We start from the raw sequence: 17,638 nt of genomic DNA on the forward strand, positions 1-17,638 counted from the left end.
GAAGTCTATGTATCTATATTTTTAAAGGTTTTTTTTGAGCAGTTTTAGGTTCACAGAAAAATTGAGAACAGAGATTTTTCACATTTGTTACAACTAATGAATCTACATTGACACATCATTGTCAACCAAAATCCATACTTTACATTAGAGTCTGTTCTGGGTGTTGTACATTCTATGGGTTTGGACAAATGTATAATGACATGTATCCACCATGACAGTATCACAGACAGCATTTTCACTGCCCTAATAAACCTCTGTAATATTATATTTTTAACTATAGAGATCCTACACATTGTACAATAATATGCATTTTCAGTTGACTATCTTGGTCTCTACAGATCAATAAATTTTATCTCACCTAATACCTGAAACATGATATAAAATCTCCAAATGTTCCAATTATGTTTTTTATAGCTGGTTGTCCAAATTAGTATCTAATCCAGAACCACACAAGTGCTTGTGTTTCAATAATTTTTTATTTGTGTTTTGAACAGCTCTATTTCAGTCTAATAAGTACTCATCTCTGTTTCATTAAGGTTTAGTTCTGAGGTTTTATCTTGTTCTTTTGTTTGGAACATATTCTTTTGTTTCTTCGTTTTGCTTGACTCTCTCTGTTGGTTTCTATGCATTAGATAAAGCAGCCAGACTTAAAGCAGTGGCCTCCTGCAGATGAGCCTGACCTTTCAATCCTGCCTCACTCTTGTCTCTCAAACTTCAGTGATTGTCCAAGCAGCCTATTTTATTTTTAATGGCTCCTAGTAGTTGAGGGTGTGCTAAGACCAGTTGGTGTTCCAAAGCAGGGGAATCTCAGTCAGCACCTAGATTCAGGCTGATTGGAAGCCAGACCCTCAGGCAGAAGATTTTAAAACTTGCACATATAAACAGTGCTGTGGGGCTGAAAGCATAGCCCAGAGCCAGGTGATGTAGAGGTGTCCCCTGGAGACAGCCTCAGTTTTATAGACCCATATATTTATTTCCCTGGTAACAAGCTAGTCATGATTTATTTTGATTTGGTAGTGTCTTATTTTTTTCAGTTAAGTTCTCTGAAATTATTTTTAATGCTATGAGTAAGGAAGCTCCAAATACCATAACTAAGTCAGGTTTGATGTTTGCTTCAATATAAAACTGACACATGACTACAGACAATTAGGAGACACTCAAAGTCAATCTATGGATTTGAGATCAAGCGGCTAGCAAGTTAAACCCTAAAGTTCACTATGGTCAATTTTCAGGATGCTGAGCCATTTTAAGTGATACAGATGAGATTTATGCAAATCCAGAGCACCAAACCGCAGTCTGAAAATATTAAATGGAAAATTCCAGAAATAAACAATTCATAAATTTTAAATTGTGAGCCTTTCTGAGTAGCGTGATGAAATCTCACGCCCTCCTGCTCTGTCCCACCCGTTATTCACCTAGCAGCCGTCGTAGTTAACAAATCGACTGTCACTGTGTTACCGAACCACACTTGGGTCCACTTGCCCACGGACAGTAAAACCAATCTACTTGACACCGGGTTATGGTGAACGAAAGTGTAGTGTTTATTGTAAGGCATCAGACAAGGAGTCCAGGACAGCTAATGTTCAAAAACACCTGAACTCCTCAGTGGGTTTCAGGGAGGCATTTTAAAAGGCAAGTTGAGGAAGGGGAGTCCCAGGGTAGGTGATCAGCTCGGACACAATTCTCTGATTGGTTGATGTGAGGTAAGAGGGCGGTGTCACAGGGGTTAACATTAACAATATTGAGGCTCCCGTCTGTCTGGGGGCTACGTGCTCATCATGGTCATCAAGTAGTTAACTTCTTCCATTTAGTGGTGGTTTTAGCATCTGTAAAACAACTCAGGAAATGTGCATCAGATACTGCTATCTAGGTACTTCACAGAGGACCCAAAGCAGAGGACTGGGGGAAGGGGTCTTTCCCAGGAAGGCCCCTTAGGTCCTGCTTGGTTACTACAGCATCACAGTGCTTGTGTTCAAGGAAGCCTTATTTTACTTAATAATGGCCCCAAAGTGCAAGAGTAGAGATGCTGGCAATTCGGATATGTCAAAGAGAAGCCATAAAGTTCTTCCTTTAAGTGAAAAGGTGAAAGCTCTTGACTTAGTAAAGGGAAAAAAAAAATCCTATGCTGAGGTTGCTAAGATCTAGTAAGAACAAACGTTCTATGAAATTGTGAAGAAAGAAAAAGAAATTTGTGCTAGCTTTGCTGAACCTCAGGCTGCAAACGATACGGCCACAGTGTGTGATAAGTGCTTAGTTAAAAAAAGGAAAGAGCGAGCTTCCCTGGTGGCACAGTGGTTGAGAAGGCTTATGTGCTCAGCCTGCGCTCCGCCACGGGAGAGGCCACGACAGTGAGAGGCCCCTGTACCGCACAAAATAAATAAATAAATAATAAATAAATAAATAAACTGTCACCTTTGAATAATTACACATGTGCCATGTACTGAAAAATACAGGGTGATGTTGGCATGTGACTGGGGACCTGCCTTATTCTGGGTGGTCAGGGAAGAGTAGCTTCCCACGGTAAATGAGATATGAGCTGAGACTTCAAGTAACAGTCAAGACAGAGGGTGAGAATGGGAAGGGCACCTAGGTTTAGAGAGCAGCATGTTCAGCAACTGGAGCTGAAGTTGAGAGGAGAATGGGAGCGCCAAGAGGCTGGAGGACAGTGAGGGCTGGCCACCTTCCAGTGCAGCACTGGAGGGATCAGAGCTGAAAGAAGAAAGGCCAGCTCTGTCACGGTTGTGAGGGAACTTAAGGGTGGTCAATCCACTGGCTTTTGGTGCTGTCCCCCTTCCTCAGGCCTCATTTTGGAATTTTAAGGGGCCATTTTTGTCACAAGATTTGGGGGTGTTGGATGGGAGCCAGGAGTACCACAAATCCTGCAATGCAAAAGACAGACCTGCCTATTGAAAAAGTTTTCACAGACTTTCATGTCTTGCTGAACATTCACATAGGTAAAAATTGTTTATAAATTACCTGAATCTAGAGCTTTGTTTAAAAAAATCAAGATGAACACGGTGTATTTTTGCACAGTTTTAATATAACTGAGTCTCCAGAAATATAACTACTGTATAATCAAGAGAAGATTCTGTGATCACCATTTTTTTTTTTTTTTTGCACTGCTGCCCGTCTTGCAGGATCTTTGTTCCTGGACCAGGGATCGAACCCGTGCCGTGCCCCCTGCAGCCTGGATGCGCTGAGTTCTAACCATTGGACCGCCAGGGCCGTCCCTGTGCTCACCATTTTGGATAACTTGTGATTTTTGAAATACCAATGAGATACAGCACTGTGGCATTCAGGCACGTTCTATGTGTAGAGGCAAATTATCTGACCGCTTATTAGGTCTCCTATACCAGTCACGACCAAACATTTACATTCTGAAATATATATTTTAAAGTATAATTTTCCTTTTATTACATAAATGTTAGCACATAACATTACTTTTTATAATGCAGGTTGTTTATACTGTCTACGATCTTCCAAGCCATAACCTATGAGTTTCATGACAGGAGAGTCGGCTGGTCATTGGGAAATATTTGTTCCAGAAAGGAGGCCTTGGGTTTGACAGCATGCGATCCAGGCGTCCAGTCCGGAAACTCCCAAATCTGGTTGCACGGCAGCTTTACTAAGATACAAATCCCCGGCGCCACCCCTGGTTTGGGCCCAGCGCTCGCCGCATTCTTGTCTTCCCTAGCTCACCTTGAGGAGCAACCGTTTTCTCATTGAGACGCGCAGCGGGGAGAAGGGTGAAAGGCTTCGGAGCACCAGGGCTTCGGCTGCAGGAGGCGGGGCCAGAGCATCGCTGAGAAGGAGCGAAGCTGCTCCTAGAGAGGCTCTGCCGGGGCCTGGTGACGCACTTCCGGCCGCGCCGCCGAGCAGCCCGCTGCGGAGGTGAGTATGGGCTGCGGGAGGCGGGGGCGGTCCCTGGCTCCGAGGCTCTGGGTGCGGTTGGGACGCTCCTTCCCACAGCGTTGGCGGTGGGTTTCCTGTCGGGTGGGGCCTCTTCCCCCACCTCGACTCCCGCTTTGGACTTGGTGGCCGATGATGTTCCGTTTCGTGGAAGGCGAAGCACGGGTTACTGCCACAGCCACGAAGCCCCGAGCATTTAGCACTTTGGGGAAGATGTTACTTGCCTTTGGGGAACTTGTGTTGGAGCAGCCAGGGGGTGGAATATTTGCAGGGTTGAAGCGGCCTGAGGTGATACCATGAGTCTTTTGAAATGCTGAGGTCGTGCAGGGGCTTTTACCTGCACGTTTTATGCATTTCAAGTATGGACTGTATGCGCCCCGCCCTCCTAACACAGGGTGTGAATCGAGGCCAGTGGGGGAGCAGAAAAAGCAGAGCCCCTCCAGGCCACAGAAGAAGCCCGACTTTTGAGGGCACTGCCTTCTGGAGCCGTGTCAGTTCCAAAAGGTAACCCGGACCACCTTTTCTTGGGCGGTGGTATGACAATGACCTGTGAATGATTTCTACAATGTAGAATACACTGATTTGCCTAGTCCTAGAATACACAAAAAGTTCCAGAATGACTCATTCATACCCTCATGAAAGCAAGTTTACAAAAATGTATACTATAAAACAGTAATGAAAACATGAAGTGTGGCTAGTAGTGTATTCAGAGGAAATTTTGTGGCCTTATAGGTTTTAATTGCCAAATAGGAAAGAATGAAAATAGATTAAAAAAATTATGCAACCTCAAGAACTCTTTGGCTACAGGTCTTTTTAGCCTTACTGAATTTAGTTAAAGTACTGTTTTGCAGAGTTATTTAGTTCTTTTCTTTCCCACCACTTCAGTGTGGTTATGCTGTGGTATAGTTAGGCTTATTTACTGTTGTTTGTATTTTTTGGATGTCGTCACCCACCCATCCCATTATGGTTGGTTGATTTTTTTTTTTTTTTTTTTTTTTTTTTTTTGCGGTACGCGGGCCTCTCACTGTTGTGGCCTCTCCGTTGTGGAGCACAGGCTCCGGACGCGCAGGCTCAGCGGCCATGGCTCACGGGCCCAGCCACTCCGCAGCATGTGGGATCTTCCCGGACCGGGGCACGAACCCGTGTCCCCTGCATCGGCAGGCGGACTCTCAACCACTGTGCCACTAGGGAAGCCCATTTCTTAAAGATTTGAAAGGCTTTTCCCATGATACATAAGGGCTCAGTGTTTTGTGAGAGTTCACTCTTTACTGGCTCTCTAAACAATTAGGTAAAAGTAATCATGGGTTATGGAGAAAAATCTATATAATAAAATTGGTAGAGTTGATTTATTAGATTCAGATAGATTATATGTTCTTCCATCACAGGATAAGTTTTATTTTTTAAAATTTATTTTATTGGGGCTTCCCAGGTGGCACAGTGGTTGAGAGTCTGCCTGCCGATGCAGGGGACACAGGGTCGTGCCCCGGTTCGGGAAGATCCCACATGCCGTGGAGCGGCTGGGCCCGAGAGCCATGGCCGCTGGACCTGTGCGTCCGGAGCCTGTGCTCCGCAACGGGAGAGGCCACAACAGTGAGAGGCCCACGCACCGCAAAAAAAAAAAAAAGAAAAAAGTAGAGCTTAATTAAAAACAAGTAGAGGGGGCTTCCCTGGTGGCACAGTGGTTGGGAATCCGCCTGCCAATGCAGGGGACACAGGTTCAAGCCCAGATCTGGGAAGATACCACATGCTGCAGAGCAACTAAGCCCATGCGCCACAACTACTGAGCCTGCACTCTAGAGCCCATGCTCTGCAACAAGAGAAGCCACCACAATGAGAAGCCAACGCGCTGCAACAAAGAGTAGCCCCCGCTCTCTGCAGCCTGTGCGCAGCAACAAAGACCCAATGCAGCCAAAAAAAAAAAAAAAATGGCACCAAGAAAACAAGTAGAGGGACTTCCCTGGTGGTGCAGTGGTTAAGAATCTGCCTGCCAATGCAGGGGACACGGGTTCGAGCCTGGTCTGGGAAGGTCCCACATGCCGCAGAGCAACTAAGCCTGTGCGCCACAACTACTGAGACTGCTCTAGAGCCCGTGAGCCACAACTACTGAAGCCCATGTGCCTAGGGCCCGAGCTCCACAACAAGAGAAGCCACCACAAGGAGAAGCCCACACACCACAACGAAGAGTAGCCCCCGCTCACTGCAACTAGAGAAAGCTTGGGCGCAACAACGAAAACCCAACGCAGCCAAAAATAAATAAATAAGTTAATTAATTTTAAAAAACCAAACAAACAGGTAGAAAAGGGAGTGGTGTTCTAAATAGAAAAGCTGGTTTTTTGAAAATAAAACATTAAACTAGATAAACCATGGTTCAGCCTAATGTTATTAGTCTGCTTGGGCTACCATAACAAAATATCATACACTGTCCAGCTTAAACAACAGAAATTTATTTCTCACAGTTCTGGAGGCTGGAAGTCCAAGATCAAGGTACCAGACGATTTGGTTCTTGGTGAGGCTGCAGGTGGCTGCCTTCACTGTGTCCTCACAGCAGAGACAGCTCTGGAGACTCTTCCTCTTCTTATTAGGGTACCTGCCCTATCAGATTATTACCTTGTTTAACCTGTTACCTCCTCATGGGTCGTGTCTCCAAATACAGTCACATTGGAAATTAGGGCTCCAACATACGAATTTTGGGGGGACACATTCAGTCCATAACATTCAGGCTAAAAGGTCTAGAGAGCATATATATTCAAAGAAGAAGTAGGAAAAGCAAGGTATACCTCAAGGTATGGAGGAAATGAAAAAAATCATGAGCCACTGTTTCCCATAATTCTACACTCTAAATTCTGGAAGATATAGACAATATTTTAGGAAAATATAAAATTTCAAGACTGACTTTGGGAGCACTAAAAATCAGAAAATAACCGGTCCATGTGGTCTTGAATACAATGAACAAGGGGTGCTGGGTCATGGGACCAGGGATGGGATGCTATAGTGACTCCCTCTCTCAGGCAGCTGAGGCCTTGGCTTCTTTGCCATCAGAAGGCTGGAAGGTATGAGGAGCCATCCTGGTACCTCACTTGTGGCCCAGCTTCCGCACGGTAAGCCTGGGCGGGGCAGGAGCCTAACCTCCCAAGATCTCTACAGATGTATCAGCACTCTTGAGGGCAGTCAGCTGTGTGAGGGAACGGGCATATGGGAGGGAGCAGCTGTCCGTTTCTCCAGGAGGTGCCTCCCTGGGGCCTGACTCTGAGGCCTATGTACTGGGGCTGCAGCCCCTCCACCCTGGCTTCTCTTGCAGCATAATAGAGACGGATGCTCGTTTACAGCATCGTGTTGCTACACGAGTCTTTGTTTTATTATTCTTTAGACTCTGCCTGCATTTTATGCACACTCTTGTGTGTGTATGATAACGTGTGTCAGAATTGTAAAAATCCTAGGGTTCCTGTCAGCGTCAATGTCATGGCTAGGAGGAGCCCTGGGCACAGAGCCAGTAAACAGATCCCTCCTTTCTCCCCATGGCAGCTCCTGCTCACACTTCTGTCTGGATGCTGGCTGCCCGCATCTCAGATCTTCTGTGAGGGGCTGTATTGTTTGTGGTGGGGGTGGCTTGTCTCACACTTGTCCCCCTGTTTTCCCTCAGCTCCAGTCCTTCTCTGAGAGGGAGACCAGGTGATGGCAGCCATGCTCCTGACAGCCTGGCCCCAGGTGAGCTGTGGGTCCTTCAGCTCTTCCTCTGAGCAGTTTCACATTGAAGAAAACTGAGAAGGGAATCTGGTGAGCCTTGCTATGAAAGCTGGAGGGGCCCTCCGTGCTTCTGCCTGCCCGACTGGAGCTTGTGGGAAGAGCGGTGATATGGAGGGATAGGGGCCAGAGACGAGGACAGGGAAGACAGAAGTGTCTGGAAGGCAGAAATATAGTCTTCTGCACACCAGTTTGCTTTGCTCCCCCAGCAGGGAGCTTTGGTGAATGAGAGACATGGAAGCTGCCCATGAATGGAAGAAGATAGCAGAGGACTAGGATTCTAGGGAGGGGGGTGTAGCTAAAGAGGAATAATAGGACCCGATCCACATAAAGAATGGCTGTGCCTCTAATTCCAGGGGAAGGGGACATAAGGAGAGTGGGATCAAGGGAGGGGCAAAAAGACAGGAAGTCCTGTGTCTCATTGTGTCCTGGAGAGGCTTTCAGGGCTTGGGGTGCCGTGGCCAAGCTTTAGGTCTCTGATAAGAGCTCTGGGTCCTCTCCCCCAGAACAACATGCAAATGAAAATTTCCATATGCTTTCAGGGATTTCATGGACCCCCTGATGCTCATCCATGGACCTCCGTGGGCCACAGTTTGGGAATAATCATAGTCACAGTAACTCCAGTTACACCATTTGAGGCTTACTGTGCTGCAGGCACCATACTAAGCACTTGCCATGGGTCACTCAGTCCTGACAGCTGCCCTGGGAGATAGGCGCTGTGTTGTGTTCACTCGACCACAAAAGAAACAAAGGCAAAGGCGAGTGAAGTGACTTGTCATTGTGTGACTTCACTGTTCAGCCCTGTGACACACGTGGAGCCAGTGAAGTTAACGTGGTCAGGCTTCTGGTGGCTGTGGGGAATAATTTTGAGGGGAGATTTAAAAGCAAGGTGACCACTTCAGAAAGAGTCCTATTGGTCTAGGCGACGTAGGCTTCATTAAGGCAAGTAGTTGCTAAAGAGGGAGATCCACTTCAAGTACTACTTAACATAAGAATCTCTAGGAGGAAGAGTCAAAAGATTGGGGTGAGTAAGGGGGAGGGAGGAGTCAGGAACGAATCCCCAGGTTTCTTTCCTGTGCGGATGGTGGTGGGTGACACCAGCTGAGGTTTGAATTAAGGAGGAGGCACCAGTCGTGGGCTAAAAGGGGATGGTGGGCGACAGCGAAGGCATTTAATTTCGTACAGAGAATTTCTTGTCTTATCCAAGTCACACGATGAGTGACTCACAGAAGTGCCCACAAGTTGGACTAGAATTGTTGATGGGTGGAGGCCCATAGAATCAAGCAAGACAGGTCCTGGCAGAGAGCAGTTGAGAGGCAAATCGCTGCCAATGTGTCCCCAAGGTTGTCACAGAAGGCCGAGGTGGGTAGAGTGAGAGCAGCCAGAAGTGGCAGCTGCCCAGAGGGGAGGAGGTGGGCCTGGGAGTGGCTTGGCCATCAGCCCTGATGGTGGAGCCTGTGCCGAGTGCCGAGTGATGCAGAGGAGCAGCTGAAAAGGTGGCTGACCTCCCTTCTTTCCCAAACCTCCTTGGAGAGACAGTGAAGTCTTGGGTGAAGTTGGATAGGATGAGGCTTGACTGGGAGAGGGTGACAGAAAATGGGTTTTCAGCGAGAGCCATTTGGAAGCAGGATGGGCTGCCTGCTCTCACCCCTCCCTCCACCTCCACGGTGCCCAGCCGATCCGGGCAGCACTGAGCTTCCTCTGCTGAAGGCACTGGAGCAGAGGCTATGCAGCCTTTTGTAGAGGGTCCATGATAGAAATCAGGTGGCGCTGGGTGAGATGGAAGCCATGGCTGTTCTTTGGGCACGGCTTGAGGTTTGAGGGTGAGGGTGAGGGCGAGGGCAGGGAAGTGGGAAAGCCTGTGGGTGGGTCCAGAGCTGCTTCCGCCAGTGAGGGCATGGCCTGACTGAAAGAAAGCAGTTGCGTTAGGGGAACTTGGTCATGGGAGGTTTTTTCCTTTCATCTCAACTTACGTCATCCTTTGTGAGTGTGAAATATGGCATAAGGTTTCTCTGCCGTGAGCCAAGTCAGATAGTCCATGCTTTAGCTTCCAAGTGTTTTTCTCAAATCTTTCCACCTGTTATTAATTTTGTGTTCTTCACAAGCCCCTCCTCAAGCCCTCATACTGCCCTCTGCCCCTCACCTAGGGCATGAGCCATGGAATTGGCCCCTAGGGCAGCAGGAACCTGTTGTTTCAGAAGTCGGTGACCTTTGAGGATGTGGCTGTGTACTTCACCCAGACGGAGTGGGATGGCCTGTCCCCTGCACAGAGGGCTCTGTACAGGGATGTGATGCTGGAGAATTATGGGAATGTGGCCTCCCTGGGTAAGGCCTTTCTCCCCAGGGGACTCAGACTCTGCTGATTAGGGTTTCCTGGCTTCCTTTCCCCTTACTGGTTGCAGGTGGGGCCTCTGGTAGTCCTTTACTGAGTGGGAACCTCAGGGGCTTATTCCTAATCCCCTAGACCCGGGGTTGCTGGAAAGGGTGAACCCCAAGCCCTTTTTGGGCCAATATAGGACTTTACTGGGACTGTTGTGCACTCTTGATCCACCCAATAGAGGTTGTGTTTTGGACACAGCATGGAAAAAAAGTAACTTCCTGTTCTACAGCATTACCTTCAGGTTCCCCCTCACCCTACCTGGATATCTTGAGTGTTTCCAAGGATCTCGGTGTACTCGTAATATTTTAGGCCCCGGTCAAAAAATGGTACCTATCCCTTTAGGCGGAATCTCCCTGTTTGCCCTGCATGAGGTCTCACAGTCTGGGCCCTCCCCAACTCCTCTCGCATCTTCTCAAGCCTCTTCCTCCCACCCCCCCCGCCACTTTCCCATAGTTCTTAGGCACGGGACCCTCTGGGGCTCTTTCCTCCCCTCCCCATTGCTGACACAATCTGAGAAGAGGTTTAGGAAATCAGCTGTGGGAGATTATTCACCTATCTTTCCTATTTCCTTTCCCCAAAACAGGATTTCCCCTTCTCAAACCTACTGTGATCTCACAGCTGGAGGGAGGAGGTGAGCTGGAGGGCCCATCTCCACCGGCCTCTGGAACAGGCACAGGCCCCCAGGGCCTCTGGACTGGTAAGGAGGCACACATTGCCCATTATGCTGCAAAATTTAACCCTTTAGGAAGAAAGTCAGCTTTAGCAACATGTAAGTATGCCACATTTATTGGCTAACTGTACAGAGTAACATTTAAAATTTTTAAAAATTAATTAATTAATTAATTAATTTTTGGCTGCATTAGGCCCTTGTTGCTGCACACAGGCTTTCTTTTTTTTAGTCGCAGAGTGGAGGCCACTCTTGGCTGTGGTGCACAGACCTCTCACTAAGGTGGCTTCTCTTGTTGTGGAGCACAGGCTCTAGGCACATGGGCTTCAGTAATTTTGGCACATGGGCTCAGTAGTTGTGGCTTGCGGGCTCCAGAGCTCAGGCTCAGTAGCTGTGGCACATGGGCCTAGTTGCTCCTCGGCATGTGGGACCCTCCCGGACCAGGGCTCGAACTCATATCCCCTATATTGGCAGATGGATTATTAACCACTGCGCCACCAGGGAAGCCCCATTTAATAATTTTTGATGATTTCTAGAGATAGGAACAGTTAAGACCTTTCTGACTATTTTCATAGTTTGCTATTTCTTTCTAATTCCAAAAAGAGATCTTTTTTCAAATGCTTTATTGTAATTATTTTCAATCCTAATTTTGGAATTCTATCTTTCTCAGACAAAATGAATGGATTCAGTACTTTTTTTGGGTCCTTGCTACTTTCTAAGCACTGTCCACTTCATGTGAAGGGTACAGAATTAAAGGTCTTTTTACTTAGACTTTGGAGTAGACTTTCTGAGTTCCAATCCCAACTGTGCTACTTCCTAGTTGTGTGACTTTGAGCAGGTCAATTATCTGCATTCTCTAAGAGTTAGTGTCCTCACCCTTATAAAGGAATAATAATTTTAAAATGAGATAATCGTGCTATATTTGATGATAAAATGAGATAACATGTACCAAATGCCTAGCTTATAGTGTATGCTCAGTTAAATTCTGTTTTTATTATTATTATTACTATTATTATTATTTTGGGGGGGAGGAAGCTATATATAATAAACTGTAGGAAATAAGGTGGGAGGAAGTAATGCTATCAATTTGGTGCTTCTCAAAAGATGAACAAACGCATCACCTGGGCGTCTTGCAGATGTGCAGATTGTCGTTCAGTTAGTTTGGGGCAGGGCCAATATTCTGCCCTTCTGTTAAGTTCCCAGGTAATGCCAGTGCTTCTGGTTCCCAGACCACTCTTGAAATAGTGAGGTTCTCATTGGCTCACGCAGGGTAGCTGCCAGGTGATTTCCCATCTCCCATGATGCCCAGCTTTACTTGCTGCCTTTGGGGTCCATAGATACTCTTGCATCCTTTTGATGAATCCTCTTTTTTAAAAAGATAATTTCAATGGCTTTTGTTCCTTGTAATCATTCAACCAGTTGTTCACTGACCAAGGAAGACATGTTTTGGAAATGGAGAGCTTAAAGTGCTTGACATATAGAGGGGGATGAAAGTGATATTGTGGAGATTCTTAGTCAGAGAAGTCTGGATTTCATTCTATAGGCAACAGATAGTCCTGAAGTATTTGAACAACCCATCATGATGTCAGGTGAGGATAGAAACATTCATCTAGTCAGTGTATGTAGGTTAATTGGGGTCAGGAATCAAATGGGTTCTAGGCAGGCAGAAGGGGGAATCACAGGGCACAAGACCCATGTCAGCAGAATTGATTTTAAAAATTTTCCAAGTAATTTGAAGTTTTTTCTTTGTAAGTTTCAGATACTACAGATGAATATTATTTCTATAATCAGGAAAAGACCAATATTATTTTGAAAATGTTTGCTAGGGAAATCCAGGTCATTTGGGTCTGTTGAGGACAATTATAATGAAATACTGGGGTAGGGGGCATATTACATGTGGTTGAGGAGAGATGAGAGATGAAAAAATAAAGGAAGCATTTTGGGGCCAATTTTGAGAAATTTGAGAATAAATGTAGAGATCATTGGTTCTACTAGGACTATGGGATTATAGAAAGACTAATAAGATTACAGAAAGAATTTTAGGGAGTGACCAATTTTAGGATTGAGGGAAGAGGTAGAAGGAAAGGCAAGGAGAATGCAGCAGTGTTCTGGAGGGGTGGGAAGAGATGGGATCAAAGGGATCAAATGGGCCTGAACAGAGCCTTTCTGAAGTAAAGAGAAAAGAAGTTAAAGGAGAAGTTTTGGAAAGCCTAGAGTTTAAGTTCTAAGAAAAGAAACAAGATTTGTTCCCATTTGCTTCCTAGTGCTAATGCCTGCCATCCCTTGTTGCCACATGTTGTTGGATTCTGTGCCTTTTCCTTCTTAAGCAGTTTCCATTTTTATTAATAGAAACTGAAGAGTGTAGTAAAGTATGGTGTGATGGAAAGAATGCTGATTTGGCAGTTAAGACCTAGAATTTTGTTCCACTGCTGTCACTTTTAACCTTGTTACTGGTTATTGGTTTAGAGACTGGTGATCTTTTAAAATCATTACTTTAAAATTTGTAATATTGGTACATGCTCAAAACAGTATAAAAAGTGCATAAAGTGGGAGCAGTGGGGAAGTCTCCCAAACTTCCTGTGCCAGTTTGCTCAGTTTCTTGTGTATTCTTGCAGTAGTTTTCTAGGCATATTCAAATATATGTGTTTATGTCAGCTCTTTTTACTTTCCTTTACACAAATGGAAGATACTCTATATACCATTTCTCAACTTGTTTTTCCACTTAACAGTGTATCTTTGACATCTTTTCATGTCAGTACATATAGATTTATTTCATTTTATAACAGCTGCATGTTATTCTACTTTATGGATGAACCTTAGATTCTTTGACCTAGTCTGGTGATTTTGAAGAGCCCCCCTCCCTTGATTACCCTGATCCTTTTTTCTTTCTATCACTGTTCTTTTTTTTTCTAACATGGTTCTTACATGATATTTTATGTTTTCTGTTTTTTATAGTAAATATTGATATCCAGACTGACAATAATTTGACAGAGGAAATGTATGAAGAAAAACATAATACATCATTTGAACTTCAAAGGAACTCTTCCCAGGAAACAGACTTTTCAGAAACTTATATTCTAGAGAAACAGCAGGAAGTCCACTCGGTAGGAAGTATGGAGAAAGAAAACAGGAGTGTCATTGATGGGACAGTGAAAGACAATATAAGCCCCATGGAGGACTGCTTCTTTAGGCAAAGTCTGAACTTGAATCATTGTCATACCATCTCCACTGGAGGGCAGTCCCCTGAGTGTACAGGATTGGAGAAGGCCTTCAGCTTTGACACAAAACTTATTCAACATGAAATAATTAATTCCGGGGAAAGACCTTTCAAATGTGAAGAATTAGTGGAAAGCTTTAGGTGTAACTCTCAACTTAATCAGGATCAAGATAGCTACACTGGGGAGAAGCCCCATCAGCGTAAGGAGTGTGGCAAAGCCTTTAGTGTTAATGCAAAATTAATTTGGCATCAAAGACTTCACAGTGGGGAGAAGCCCTTCAAATGTGTAGAGTGTGGAAAAAGCTTCAGTTACAGTTCCCATTATATCACACATCAGACTATCCATAGTGGGGAGAAGCCCTATCAGTGTAAGGTGTGTGGGAAAGCCTTCAGTGTTAATGGGAGTCTGAGTAGGCATCAGAGAATCCATACAGGAGAGAGGCCCTATCAGTGCAAGGAGTGTGGGAATGGCTTTAGCTGCAGTTCTGCATATATCACACATCAGAGAGTCCACACTGGAGAGAAACCTTACGAGTGTAATGACTGTGGGAAAGCTTTCAATGTTAATGCAAAATTAATTCAACATCAGAGGATCCACACTGGAGAGAAACCTTATGAATGTAATGAGTGTGGGAAAAGCTTCAGGTGCAGCTCCCAGCTTAGGCAGCATCAGAGCATCCACACTGGAGAGAGACCCTATCAGTGTAAGGAGTGTGGAAAAGCCTTTAGTAATAATGCAAAACTCATTCAGCATCAAAGAATTCACACAGGGGAGAAACCCTATGAGTGTACTGAATGTGGAAAAGCCTTTGGCGTCAAAGGGAAGTTAATCCAGCACCAGAGAATCCACACGGGTGAGAAACCCTATGAGTGTAAAGAATGTGGGAAAGCCTTCAGGTGTAACTCCCAGCTTCGGCAGCATCTGAGAATCCACACCGGGGAGAAGCCCTATGAGTGTAATGAGTGTGGAAAGGCCTTCAACGTTAATGCAAAACTAATGCAGCACCAGAGAATTCACACTGGGGAGAAGCCCTTTGAATGTAATGAGTGTGGGAAATGCTTTACTTCTAAAAGGAACCTACTTGATCATCACCGAATCCACACTGGAGAAAAACCTTACCAGTGTAAGGAATGTGGGAAAGCCTTCAGCATCAATGCCAAACTAACTAGGCATCAGAGAATACACACTGGGGAGAAACCATTCAAATGTATGGAATGTGAGAAAGCATTTAGCTGTAGTTCTGACTATATTGTACATCAGAGAATCCATACTGGAGAGAAACCCTTTCAATGTAAGGAGTGTGGAAAAGCCTTCCATGTTAATGCCCATTTAATTCGGCATCAGAGAAGCCACACTGGGGAGAAACCCTTCAGATGTGTGGAGTGTGGCAAAGGCTTCAGCTATAGTTCTGACTGTATTATACATCAGACTGTCCATACTTGGAAGAAACCGTATGTGTGTAATGTGTGTGGGAAAGCCTTCAGGTTTAGCTTCCAACTTAGTCAGCATCAGAGTGTCCATAGTGAAGGAAAATCCTAATGAGAAGGATGTAGAAAATGGTCAAGGTTAATGCTGACCTAGATCAAGTATCCTCAGATTCACCCTGGTGGAAAACTCTGAGAGAGAAATGGATATGGCAGAGTCTTCACAAGGAAACAAATCTTTTCCATTTTATTCAATTTTAGATTAAGAATGACAACCAGTTTTAAAATAACATCCAAAAATAAATAGTTTGTTTTATACCAACAACCAATAGAAAATATAATGAAAGAAAATATGGCATTCCCAACAGCATCAAGAAAAGTTGGTTTTCTAGATACAAACTTAGTAGGACCTATGTGGAGAAATTATAAATCTCTGCTGAGGGGCACGAAAGGAAAGTTAAATAAATGGGGGGAGAGTGATACCTTGTTCTTAGATAGAAAAACTCACAAAGATACTACCTACCTAAATTAACTTATTGCCCTTTTACTTTTGACAACAAGCATGCATCACTTTTGTAAAGAGGAAAAACAATAAAGAGTTCTTTAAGGAAAAAATATGAGTAAATCTTTTTATTTTCATGGTATGGAGAAAACCTTTCTAAGCATCAGATGAAAGCCAGAAACCAACCATGAGAGAAAATATTGATAAATTGACTTCAAAATGAAATATTTATATTTTTGTTTTAAATAACCCTAAATAAGTTAAAAGATAAAGCACAAAAAGTGGAAATACCTTTGCAAAATTTGTGATATAAAAATGTAGTATCGGGCTTCCCTGGTGGCGCAGGGGTTGAGAGTCCGCCTGCCGATGCAGGGGATGCGGGTTCGTGCCCCGGTCCGGGAAGATCCCACATGCCGCGGAGCGGCTGGGCCTGTGGGCTGTGGCCGCTGAGCCTGCACGTCCGGAGCCTGTGCTCCACAGCGGGAGAGACCACAACAGTGAGAGGCCCTCATATCACAAAAAAAAAAAAAAAAAAAAAATGTAGTATCATACAAAGAGGTCTTAAATTATGAGAAAAATAAATGACAATAGCAAGCAGCTTTTAAAAAGATATAAAAATGACTAATAAAGGAAGATGTTCAGTCTCAGTAGTACTCTAAGGAGTAAAAAATTAAAACATGCATACAGACACACATAGGAAGCCCTCCAACCTCTCTCCCACTGACAAGACAAACACACAGACCCTCTTATAGACACACAGTGTATCCCCACAGCGCCCCTTTCCCCATACCTGCTGCTGTGCTCTGTGTAGCTCGGGAGGCCAGGGCTGGGAATGCTGTCTTGCATACCTCAAAGGAGCCACTCCTGTCAGAAAGCTACTGATATGGTACAGGACCTCAGCAGAGTGTCCAGGGCCATTGTGTAAGTGACATTCCCCCCACCCCACCTGCATATGGGTGGAGGCAGATCCTGGAGCCCCCAGAACACAGAGGAGGGAGCAGAGTCCTTCCCCCTGACCATCTGGCCCTGTGAGCAGCTCCAGACCACACAAAGAGACCCGGAAGTGCCCTGGGCCATGGGGTCCAAGTCCTTCATTTACTTATAGAGAAACTGAAGACCAGAGATGGATGGCACTGCCCCTGGTCACACAGCAAATCAGTGGCTGAGGTGGTCCATTACCCAGGCCAGAGGAGAGGTCAGAAGGCCATGGCTTACCCCAACCTTCCTAGATCATGAATCGCCTCCAGATGGTCTCCAGATGTGACAGGGAAGATGGGGACTGGAAGTCCTGCCGTCCTGGCTTCCAGTGGGTTTTGGCAGTTTGTTTGCTGCAGCAGGACCAAGGCAGGGACTCTAGGAGGGCTGAGAAGCACTGAGGACAGGACCAGATGTTCCAGATCTGCCACCAATGTCCTGTGTGACCTTGGCCTCTGGGTCTCAGGCTCTTTCTCAGTGCAGGGTGGGGGATAGTCCCAGGGCTCAACACCCTTCCCACCCAGTCAGTCCCTGAGGGTCTTCTCCCTCTCTGTAGTTTTGTTACTGTCCACAGCAGGTCCTTCTGTTCAGATCCCAAGGATACGAGGGTGAAGAAGGCAGATACCTGCAAAGTCTCATGAAGTCACGTGGTCCCATAGCCCAGGAGTCCTGACACCCTGTGGTCTTGATGTTCACTACTCCAGCCAAGAGCTGCCTGGATTCAGTGGAGGCCTTATGAGGCCAAAGAGGAGCCATGGCTCTGGATACCCTTTTCCCCTCACAAAGGCACCTCTTTTCTGAAAGGGAGCCATGAGCCTGGAA

At 45.5% G+C, this 17,638-nt stretch overlaps 1 protein-coding gene across 11 annotated transcripts; it reads left to right on the forward strand.

The window, feature by feature from the left end:
* Positions 1-3,720: 3,720 nt before the first annotated feature.
* Positions 3,721-15,948, forward strand: ZNF23 (zinc finger protein 23). Of its 11 annotated transcripts, XM_067020355.1 has the most exons (6): positions 3,877-3,891; positions 4,304-4,413; positions 7,550-7,614; positions 9,849-9,975; positions 10,614-10,799; positions 13,653-15,948. In XM_067020355.1, the coding sequence occupies exons 3-6, from the start codon at positions 7,582-7,584 to the stop codon at positions 15,452-15,454; spliced, it is 2,148 nt and encodes a 715-aa protein (XP_066876456.1). In that variant the 5' UTR covers positions 3,877-3,891; positions 4,304-4,413; positions 7,550-7,581; the 3' UTR covers positions 15,455-15,948. The 11 variants fall into 11 exon arrangements, with proteins under 11 accessions (XP_066876463.1, XP_066876458.1, XP_066876459.1 ...); XM_067020357.1 differs by lacking the exon at positions 4,304-4,413 and having other exon boundaries at positions 3,725-3,891; positions 9,798-9,975; XM_067020358.1 differs by lacking the exon at positions 4,304-4,413 and having other exon boundaries at positions 3,840-3,891; positions 7,550-7,683; positions 9,798-9,975.
* Positions 15,949-17,638: the final 1,690 nt, after the last annotated feature.

The sequence above is a fragment of the Kogia breviceps genome, chromosome 18, assembly GCF_026419965.1.
Source record: "Kogia breviceps isolate mKogBre1 chromosome 18, mKogBre1 haplotype 1, whole genome shotgun sequence".
NCBI lineage: Eukaryota > Metazoa > Chordata > Mammalia > Artiodactyla > Physeteridae > Kogia > Kogia breviceps.

Excerpts from the sequence above, each read along its gene's own strand:
- ZNF23 (XM_067020356.1), top strand. The coding sequence starts at position 7,582 with ATGGCAGCCATGCTCCTGACAGCCTGGCCCCAG. Across the intron at positions 7,615-9,848 it reads TCCTGACAGCCTGGCCCCAG|AAGTCGGTGACCTTTGAGGA; the intron begins GTGAGCTGTGGG and ends CTGTTGTTTCAG. Across the intron at positions 10,800-13,652 it reads AAAGTCAGCTTTAGCAACAT|TAAATATTGATATCCAGACT; the intron begins GTAAGTATGCCA and ends TGTTTTTTATAG.